Source organism: Dunckerocampus dactyliophorus, chromosome 16 (assembly GCF_027744805.1).
Source record: "Dunckerocampus dactyliophorus isolate RoL2022-P2 chromosome 16, RoL_Ddac_1.1, whole genome shotgun sequence".
NCBI lineage: Eukaryota > Metazoa > Chordata > Actinopteri > Syngnathiformes > Syngnathidae > Dunckerocampus > Dunckerocampus dactyliophorus.
In genome coordinates, this window is record NC_072834.1 from 21149189 (window position 1) to 21161806 (window position 12618).

The following is a 12618-nucleotide window of genomic DNA, read 5'->3' on the forward strand; positions in this document are numbered from 1 at the left end:
GGGTGCACGGTACAATTTTCCCCTTCCAATTTTGAGAATTGGAAGGGGAAAAGTACATTTAATACAGCCAAAAGATAGAGAATAAGGTATCAAATCGTTTTTAAGGTTGCGTTACTTGAAGGAATGGGAGAATCTCCCGGCTTTTTAATGTAAAATATAGATGTTTTGCAAGCCTCTTCATCTGCTGTGTACGCTATGTACGCTGTGCCAATGTAGTCAAGATGTGAGTAGTAAGATGGCGTCTCTGTGGCTTCATGCTTGCACGGCGGCGTGCGACGTATGAGCTATCCAGATATATAATACAGATCAGTGTGGTGGGGTAAGGAAGGCGGAAGTGAGAAGGGCTAGCTAGCCATGCTAATCTGTCTGTGCTCAACTGCTCTGTTTTGCTGCCACGTTATAAATAAAAGCTTGCCTGAAGCAAAAGGAAGGTTTCCTTCCTTCCTGAAGAGCTATACTCTATTTTCCCTCTGACACGTATGACACCATCACACCTAATAGTACCACTATATTCTCATAATAGTACCACTATATTCTCATAATAGTACCACTGTATTCTCATAATAGTACCACTGTATTCTCATAATAGTACCACTGTATTCTCATAATAGTACCACTTTATTTTCATAATAGTACCACTTTATTATCATAATAGTACCACTTTATTATCATAAATAGTACCACTTTATTCTCATAATAGTACCACTTTATTCTCATAATAGTACCACTTACTGTATTCTCATAATAGTACCACTTTATTCTCATAATAGTACCACTTTATTCTCATAATAGTACCACTGTATTCTCATAGTAGTACCACTGTATTCTCATAATAGTACCACTGTATTCTCATAATAGTACCACTATATTCTCATAATAGTACCACTGTATTCTCATAATAGTACCACTGTATTCTCATAATAGTACCACTTTATTTTCATAATAGTACCACTTTATTATCATAATAGTACCACTTTATTATCATAAATAGTACCACTTTATTCTCATAATAGTACCACTTTATTCTCATAATAGTACCACTTTATTCTCATAATAGTACCACTGTATTCTCATAATAGTACCACTTTATTCTCATAATAGTACCACTTTATTCTCATAATAGTACCACTGTATTCTCCTAATAGTACCACTTTATTCTCATAATAGTACCACTTTATTCTCATAATAGTACCACTGTATTCTCATAGTAGTACCACTGTATTCTCATAATAGTACCACTGTATTCTCATAATAGTACCACTTTATTCTCATAATAGTACCACTGTATTCTCATAGTAGTACCACTTTATTCTCATAATAGTACCACTGTATTCTCATAATAGTACCACTTTATTTTCATAATAGTACCACTTTATTCTCATAATAGTACCACTGTATTCTCATAATAGTACCACTTTATTCTCATAATAGTACCACTGTATTCTCATAATAGTACCACTTTATTCTCATAATAGTACCACTGTATTCTCATAATAGTACCACTTTATTCTCATAATAGTACCACTTTATTATCATAATAGTACCACTTTATTATCATAAATAGTACCACTTTATTCTCATAATAGTACCACTTTATTCTCATAATAGTACCACTGTATTCTCATAATAGTACCACTTTATTCTCATAATAGTACCACTGTATTCTCATAATAGTACCACTTTATTCTCATAATAGTACCACTGTATTCTCATAATAGTACCACTGTATTCTCATAGTAGTACCACTTTATTCTCATAATAGTACCACTGTATTCTCATAATAGTACCACTGTATTCTCATAATAGTACCACTGTATTCTCATAGTAGTACCACTTTATTCTCATAATAGTACCACTGTATTCTCATAATAGTACCACTTTATTCTCATAATAGTACCACTGTATTCTCATAATAGTACCACTGTATTCTCATAATAGTACCACTTTATTTTCATAATAGTACCACTTTATTCTCATAATAGTACCACTGTATTCTCATAATAGTACCACTTTATTCTCATAATAGTACCACTGTATTCTCATAATAGTACCACTTTATTCTCATAATAGTACCACTTTATTATCATAATAGTACCACTTTATTATCATAAATAGTACCACTTTATTCTCATAATAGTACCACTGTATTCTCATAATAGTACCACTGTATTCTCATAATAGTACCACTTTATTCTCATAATAGTACCACTGTATTCTCATAATAGTACCACTTTATTCTCATAATAGTACCACTGTATTCTCATAATAGTACCACTGTATTCTCATAATAGTACCACTTTATTTTCATAATAGTACCACTTTATTATCATAATAGTACCACTGTATTATCATTAATAGTACCACTTTATTCTCATAATAGTACCACTTTATTCTCATAATAGTACCACTGTATTCACATAATAGTACCACTGTATTCTCATAGTAGTACCACTGTATTCTCATAATAGTACCACTGTATTCTCATAATAGTACCACTTTATTCTCATAATAGTACCACTGTATTCTCATAGTAGTACCACTTTATTCTCATAATAGTACCACTGTATTCTCATAATAGTACCACTGTATTCTCATAATAGTACCACTTTATTTTCATAATAGTACCACTTTATTATCATAATAGTACCACTGTATTATCATTAATAGTACCACTTTATTCTCATAATAGTACCACTTTATTCTCATAATAGTACCACTGTATTCTCATAATAGTACCACTTTATTCTCATAATAGTACCACTGTATTCTCATAATAGTACCACTTTATTCTCATAATAGTACCACTGTATTCTCATAATAGTACCACTTTATTCTCATAATAGTACCACTGTATTCTCATAATAGTACCACTTTATTCTCATAATAGTACCACTGTATTCTCATAATAGTACCACTGTATTCTCATAATAGTACCACTTTATTTTCATAATAGTACCACTTTATTTTCATAATAGTACCACTTTATTATCATAATAGTACCACTGTATTATCATTAATAGTACCACTTTATTCTCATAATAGTACCACTTTATTCTCATAATAGTACCACTGTATTCTCATAATAGTACCACTTTATTCTCATAATAGTACCACTGTATTCTCATAATAGTACCACTTTATTCTCATAATAGTACCACTGTATTCTCATAATAGTACCACTTTATTCTCATAATAGTACCACTGTATTCTCATAATAGTACCACTTTATTCTCATAATAGTACCACTGTATTCTCATAATAGTACCACTGTATTCTCATAATAGTACCACTTTATTTTCATAATAGTACCACTTTATTTTCATAATAGTACCACTTTATTATCATAATAGTACCACTGTATTATCATTAATAGTACCACTTTATTCTCATAATAGTACCACTGTATTCTCATAATAGTACCACTGTATTCTCATAGTAGTACCACTGTATTCTCTTAATAGTACCACTGTATTCTCATAATAGTACCACTTTATTTTCATAATAGTACCACTTTATTATCATAATAGTACCACTGTATTATCATTAATAGTACCACTTTATTCTCATAATAGTACCACTGTATTCTCATAATAGTACCACTGTATTCTCATAGTAGTACCACTGTATTCTCTTAATAGTACCACTGTATTCTCATAATAGTACCACTTTATTATCATAATAGTACCACTGTATTATCATTAATAGTACCACTTTATTCTCATAATAGTACCACTGTATTCACATAATAGTACCACTGTATTCTCATAGTAGTACCACTGTATTCTCATAATAGTACCACTGTATTATCATAATAGTACCACTTTATTCTCATAATAGTACCACTGTATTCTCATAGTAGTACCACTTTATTCTCATAATAGTACCACTGTATTCTCATAATAGTACCACTTTATTCTCATAATAGTACCACTTTATTATCATAATAGTACCACTTTATTATCATAAATAGTACCACTGTATTCACATAATAGTACCACTTTATTCTCATAATAGTACCACTGTATTCACATAATAGTACCACTGTATTCTCATAGTAGTACCACTGTATTCTCATAATAGTACCACTGTATTCTCATAATAGTACCACTGTATTCTCATAATAGTACCACTTTATTTTCATAATAGTACCACTTTATTATCATAATAGTACCACTGTATTATCATTAATAGTACCACTGTATTCTCATAATAGTACCACTTTATTCTCATAATAGTACCACTGTATTCACATAATAGTACCACTGTATTCTCATAGTAGTACCACTGTATTCTCATAATAGTACCACTGTATTCTCATAATAGTACCACTTTATTCTCATAATAGTACCACTGTATTCTCATAGTAGTACCACTTTATTCTCATAATAGTACCACTGTATTCTCATAATAGTACCACTGTATTCTCATAATAGTACCACTTTATTTTCATAATAGTACCACTTTATTATCATAATAGTACCACTGTATTCTCATAATAGTACCACTGTATTCTCATAATAGTACCACTTTATTCTCATAATAGTACCACTGTATTCTCATAATAGTACCACTGTATTCTCATAGTAGTACCACTGTATTCTCATAATAGTACCACTGTATTCTCATAATAGTACCACTTTATTCTCATAATAGTACCACTGTATTCTCATAGTAGTACCACTTTATTCTCATAATAGTACCACTTTATTCTCATAATAGTACCACTGTATTCACATAATAGTACCACTGTATTCTCATAGTAGTACCACTTTATTCTCATAATAGTACCACTGTATTCTCATAATAGTACCACTGTATTCTCATAATAGTACCACTTTATTTTCATAATAGTACCATTTTATTATCATAATAGTACCACTGTATTATCATTAATAGTACCACTTTATTCTCATAATAGTACCACTTTATTTTCATAATAGTACCACTTTATTATCATAATAGTACCACTTTATTATCATAAATAGTACCACTTTATTCTCATAATAGTACCACTTTATTCTCATAATAGTACCACTGTATTCTCATAATAGTACCACTTTATTCTCATAATAGTACCACTGTATTCTCATAATAGTACCACTTTATTCTCATAATAGTACCACTTTATTCTCATAATAGTACCACTGTATTCTCATAGTAGTACCACTGTATTCTCATAATAGTACCACTTTATTCTCATAATAGTACCACTGTATTCTCATAATAGTACCACTTTATTCTCATAATAGTACCACTGTATTCTCATAATAGTACCACTTTATTCTCATAATAGTACCACTGTATTCTCATAATAGTACCACTTTATTCTCATAATAGTACCACTGTATTCTCATAATAGTACCACTTTATTCTCATAATAGTACCACTGTATTCTCATAATAGTACCACTGTATTCTCATAATAGTACCACTTTATTTTCATAATAGTACCACTTTATTCTCATAATAGTACCACTGTATTATCATTAATAGTACCACTTTATTCTCATAATAGTACCACTTTATTCTCATAATAGTACCACTGTATTCTCATAATAGTACCACTGTATTCTCATAGTAGTACCACTGTATTCTCTTAATAGTACCACTGTATTCTCATAATAGTACCACTTTATTCTCATAATAGTACCACTGTATTCTCATAATAGTACCACTTTATTCTCATAATAGTACCACTGTATTCTCATAATAGTACCACTGTATTCTCATAATAGTACCACTTTATTTTCATAATAGTACCACTTTATTATCATAATAGTACCACTGTATTATCATTAATAGTACCACTTTATTCTCATAATAGTACCACTTTATTCTCATAATAGTACCACTGTATTCTCATAATAGTACCACTGTATTCTCATAGTAGTACCACTGTATTCTCTTAATAGTACCACTGTATTCTCATAATAGTACCACTGTATTCTCATAATAGTACCACTTTATTTTCATAATAGTACCACTTTATTTTCATAATAGTACCACTTTATTATCATAATAGTACCACTGTATTATCATTAATAGTACCACTTTATTCTCATAATAGTACCACTGTATTCTCATAATAGTACCACTGTATTCTCATAGTAGTACCACTGTATTCTCTTAATAGTACCACTGTATTCTCATAATAGTACCACTTTATTTTCATAATAGTACCACTTTATTATCATAATAGTACCACTGTATTATCATTAATAGTACCACTTTATTCTCATAATAGTACCACTGTATTCTCATAATAGTACCACTGTATTCTCATAGTAGTACCACTGTATTCTCTTAATAGTACCACTGTATTCTCATAATAGTACCACTTTATTATCATAATAGTACCACTGTATTATCATTAATAGTACCACTTTATTCTCATAATAGTACCACTGTATTCACATAATAGTACCACTGTATTCTCATAGTAGTACCACTGTATTCTCATAATAGTACCACTGTATTATCATAATAGTACCACTTTATTCTCATAATAGTACCACTGTATTCTCATAGTAGTACCACTTTATTCTCATAATAGTACCACTGTATTCTCATAATAGTACCACTTTATTCTCATAATAGTACCACTTTATTATCATAATAGTACCACTTTATTATCATAAATAGTACCACTGTATTCTCATAATAGTACCACTTTATTCTCATAATAGTACCACTGTATTCTCATAATAGTACCACTTTATTCTCATAATAGTACCACTGTATTCTCATAGTAGTACCACTGTATTCTCATAATAGTACCACTGTATTCTCATAATAGTACCACTTTATTCTCATAATAGTACCACTTTAATATCATAAATAGTACCACTTTATTCTCATAATAGTACCACTGTATTCTCATAATAGTACCACTTTATTTTCATAATAGTACCACTTTATTATCATAATAGTACCACTTTATTATCATAAATAGTACCACTTTATTCTCATAATAGTACCACTTTATTCTCATAATAGTACCACTTACTGTATTCTCATAATAGTACCACTTTATTCTCATAATAGTACCACTTTATTCTCATAATAGTACCACTGTATTCTCATAGTAGTACCACTGTATTCTCATAATAGTACCACTGTATTCTCACACTGATCTGTATTATATATCTGGATAGCTCATACGTCGCACGCCGCCGTGCAAGCATGAAGCCACAGAGACGCCATCTTACTACTCACATCTTGACTACATTGGCACAGCGTACATAGCGTACACAGCAGATGAAGAGGCTTGCAAAACATCTATATTTTACATTAAAAAGCCGGGAGATTCTCCCATTCCTTCAAGTAACGCAACCTTAAAAACGATTTGATACCTTATTCTCTATCTTTTGGCTGTATTAAATGTACTTTTCCCCTTCCAATTCTCAAAATTGGAAGGGGAAAATTGTACCGTGCACCCTGGCTCAGCACTCCCCATAGCAATGATAGTTTTACTCCTCTAGAGAGAGATTTTCATTTTATCTGCATATCCCATCCCTTTTTTCCACTAAAATCCATGCTCATGATCCTTTACTTTTTAATAGTACCACTGTATTCACATAATAGTACCACTGTATTCTCATAATAGTACCACTGTATTCTCATAGTAGTACCACTGTATTCTCATAATAGTACCACTGTATTCTCATAATAGTACCACTTTATTCTCATAATAGTAACACTGTATTCTCATAGTAGTACCACTTTATTCTCATAATAGTACCACTTTATTCTCATAATAGTACCACTGTATTCACATAATAGTACCACTGTATTCTCATAGTAGTACCACTGTATTCTCATAATAGTACCACTGTATTCTCATAATAGTACCACTTTATTTTCATAATAGTACCACTTTATTATCATAATAGTACCACTGTATTATCATTAATAGTACCACTGTATTCTCATAATAGTACCACTTTATTCTCATAATAGTACCACTGTATTCACATAATAGTACCACTGTATTCTCATAGTAGTACCACTGTATTCTCATAATAGTACCACTGTATTCTCATAATAGTACCACTTTATTCTCATAATAGTACCACTTTATTATCATAATAGTACCACTTTATTCTCATAATAGTACCACTGTATTCTCATAATAGTACCACTGTATTCTCATAGTAGTACCACTGTATTCTCATAATAGTACCACTGTATTCTCATAATAGTACCACTTTATTCTCATAATAGTACCACTGTATTCTCATAGTAGTACCACTTTATTCTCATAATAGTACCACTGTATTCTCATAATAGTACCACTGTATTCTCATAATAGTACCACTTTATTATCATAATAGTACCACTTTATTCTCATAATAGTACCACTGTATTCTCATAATAGTACCACTGTATTCTCATAATAGTACCACTTTATTTTCATAATAGTACCACTTTATTATCATAATAGTACCACTGTATTATCATTAATAGTACCACTTTATTCTCATAATAGTACCACTTTATTCTCATAATAGTACCACTGTATTCACATAATAGTACCACTGTATTCTCATAGTAGTACCACTGTATTCTCATAATAGTACCACTGTATTCTCATAATAGTACCACTTTATTCTCATAATAGTACCACTGTATTCTCATAGTAGTACCACTTTATTCTCATAATAGTACCACTGTATTCTCATAATAGTACCACTGTATTCTCATAATAGTACCACTTTATTTTCATAATAGTACCACTTTATTATCATAATAGTACCACTGTATTATCATTAATAGTACCACTTTATTCTCATAATAGTACCACTTTATTCTCATAATAGTACCACTGTATTCACATAATAGTACCACTGTATTCTCATAGTAGTACCACTGTATTCTCATAATAGTACCACTGTTATCTCATAATAGTACCACTTTATTCTCATAATAGTACCACTGTATTCTCATAGTAGTACCACTTTATTCTCATAATAGTACCACTGTATTCTCATAATAGTACCACTTTATTATCATAATAGTACCACTTTATTATCATAATAGTACCACTTTATTCTCATAAATAGTACCACTTTATTCTCATAATAGTACCACTTTATTCTCATAATAGTACCATTGTATTCTCATAATAGTACCACTTTATTCTCATAATAGTACCACTTTATTCTCATAATAGTACCACTGTATTCTCATAGTAGTACCACTGTATTCTCATAATAGTACCACTTTATTCTCATAATAGTACCACTGTATTCTCATAATAGTACCACTTTATTCTCATAATAGTACCACTGTATTCTCATAATAGTACCACTTTATTCTCATAATAGTACCACTGTATTCTCATAATAGTACCACTGTATTCTCATAATAGTACCACTTTATTCTCATAATAGTACCACTGTATTCTCATAATAGTACCACTGTATTCTCATAATAGTACCACTTTATTTTCATAATAGTACCACTTTATTCTCATAATAGTACCACTGTATTCTCATAATAGTACCACTTTATTCTCATAATAGTACCACTGTATTCTCATAATAGTACCACTTTATTCTCATAATAGTACCACTGTATTCTCATAATAGTACCACTTTATTCTCATAATAGTACCACTGTATTCTCATAATAGTACCACTGTATTCTCATAATAGTACCACTTTATTCTCATAATAGTACCACTGTATTCTCATAATAGTACCACTGTATTCTCATAATAGTACCACTGTATTCTCATAATAGTACCACTTTATTCTCATAATAGTACCACTTTATTCTCATAATAGTACCACTGTATTCTCATAATAGTACCACTGTATTCTCATAATAGTACCACTGTATTCTCATAATAGTACCACTTTATTCTCATAATAGTACCACTGTATTCTCATAATAGTACCACTGTATTCTCATAATAGTACCACTGTATTCTCATAATAGTACCTGCCATTACAATGCATTGATGAGACAGCGGCCACTGCTGTCCAGAGAAAAAACAACTGCTAACATGTGAGTGTGTTCTTATTTATGTCTGATATGTCTTATTTTCGCTGATTGGATCTACTATGTTGGGTAATACGAGTGTAAAGGTGACTATAGGGGTGTTATTCATATCGAGAGCTCTCTAATACGGTTAAAAAGCGTATTTTGAAGATCATAAACAGGTTTTGTATAAACCTGTCAAAACGACAAAAATATTCCATTTAATACTGAAATTTTGAATCCCACGTCACGGAAATTCACACATCACGCGGTCGAGTCTGGAACCAATTCAACGAGGGATGACTGTAAATGTTTACATTTGGTGGGTGTGGCTTAAATTGAGGTGCGCTCAGTCTAGAATTTATGTAACTAAGAACTTTTGGGCTTTTTTAAAATTTTGTCCAAATATTTCAACTTTCTTGTGGTACATTTGTACTTGTGATATGATGTCTTGATTATAATCCCTCCTCGTTTTCCTAAAATTGCAACTTTATTCTTTGTTTTGCGTGTTTCTCCTAAACTACTTTTTTCCTTTTCATTTTTCAGCTTGATTCTATTTTGTCTCTTAACATTATCAATTTACTGTCTCACTATTTTGTCTTTATTCTTGTAAAATTACTGCTGTTTTTTCCATTTTAAAGAATACAGTTTTCTTGTTTAATATATTTTTAGAATGTGCCAGAAACACATCGGACACCCCTGGTTTACATGAAAATGGTTTATGTTGCCTAAAAACACAAAGTCATTTTTAAAACTATTATTCTTACTGAATGGGACACGCGCTCTATGAATGTTCTGAGCTCCTGTTTCCATGCACTACTTGCAGTTTGTGTGTATTAAGATGTTCTGTCCCAACAACATGTTACTGACCTATGGGTTGTGTGCTAGCATGCTAGCATGCCTGTAATACACATAGAGTGTCCTCAAAGTTGAATCACCATTAGACAAATCATCAATGACTTATGGCCAATTAGTTGCTTAGTCCCGCCCCCTTTCTCCCATCTTTTTCAACCGAAGGTGCTCAAGGTGTGTGCCAAATTTCCCCGTGATTCGAGTAACCTTAGAAACGAGGCCGGTGGGCTAACGCGGTCGTCTTGAATTCAGACAGGATCAGATGGCGGCGCTCGTTCAGTGGGCGTGACGCTCGGGCCTTTTGCATCGCCGGCGATGTATTTATTCATTTGTTTTTAAATTGACGTTGTTATTGATTGTATTGGGTGGTGTAGGTGTACCTAATAGAGTGGCCCTTATGTTGCAGGTCAGGTGACGTCCTGGCCCAGGTCGTGTAAGAACATGGGCACCAGCATCACGTGGGTCCGACACCAGCACAAGAAACCATCAGAGGTGAGTTTGTGTCTTCAACGGGAATTCTTTGCAGTGTTTTTCCCTATTTTTCAACAATTGGAAATAACCCCAGCACAATTACCATGCTGGTCTATGCTAGTTTAGCACTGCATACTGGTCACCAGCACCAGCATACCAGCACGAAAACGCAACATATGCTGGTCATGCTGGTAATGCTGGTAGCTGGTCTGTGCTGGTTTTTCCGGCAGGGACAATAGTGTACCGGACGTGTGTTAGCCTTCATGCTGGAATGGAGACAGATTAGCATGCGTGTGTGTAGCTTTAATGCTAATGAGCTCCAAAAAGTGCTGTTGTGTACTTGTGCTGCACTTGTCCAACGCCTTAGATGCCGTATATCACACGCAACTTGGTAACATGAAGCAGGCCGACAGAAGGACACGAGCGTTAGCAACACTAGCATAGCTATGCGATGCTAAAGTGCTAACAACATCATGCTAGGTTAGCATATTGGCTGAGGAACAAGGACTTACAGCTTACATGTTTTCAGCTGACTGATGGGTAGTCGGCAGAGTTTTGCCAAAATAAAGTTGTAATTTTTGGAAAATTAGGTCGGGGGGCGGGGGAAAGTTGTTATTATGGGAATAAAGTCACAATATTATGGAAGTAAAGTCATAATATTACGGGAAGAAAATTGACAAAGATTATTTCAGAAGAAAGCGGAAATATTTGGAAAATTTGAAAAATAACAAAATAAAAGGGCAAAAAAGAGCAAAGAGTGAAGTTGATAGCAGTAGGCTCTTTCACCTATGCGACAAAAAAAAAATGAAAAAATTGAAAAATCAGCAGTAGTTTCACAAGAAAGTCAATTGATGCTGAAGACGTCCCTGAGTGACATCTAAAGACACCTATGAGGGACATCTGAAGACGCCAATGAGAGGCATCAGAAGACACCCATAAGGGACATGTTGATGCTGAAGACATCCATGAGGGACATCTAAAGACGCCTATGAGGGACATCAGAAGACACCCATGAGGGGCATCAGAAGACACCCATAAGGGACATGTTGATGCTAAAGACATCCATGAGAGACATCTGAAGACACCCATGAGGGACATGTTGATGCTGAAGACGCCCATGAGTGACATCTAAAGACACCTATGAGGGACATCTGAAGACACCTATGAGGGACATCTGAAGACGCCAATGAGGGGCATCAGAAGACACCCATAAGGGACATGTTGATGCTAAAGACATCCATGAGGGACATCAGAAGACACCCATAAGGGACATGTTGATGCTGAAGACACCTATGAGGGACATGTTGATGCT

General features: G+C 32.7%; 1 protein-coding gene across 3 annotated transcripts in view; it reads left to right on the plus strand.

Moving 5' to 3' along the window:
* The window catches only part of jade2 (jade family PHD finger 2), a 102988-nt gene that overhangs the window by 18670 nt on the left and 71700 nt on the right, over positions 1 to 12618 (plus strand). For all 3 annotated transcript variants that reach the window (XM_054755092.1, XM_054755090.1, XM_054755091.1), the window contains one exon: positions 11242 to 11327. In XM_054755092.1, the coding sequence (XP_054611067.1) occupies positions 11277 to 11327 (51 nt within the window). In that variant the 5' untranslated portion in view covers positions 11242 to 11276. The remainder of the gene's footprint in view (positions 1 to 11241; positions 11328 to 12618) is intronic.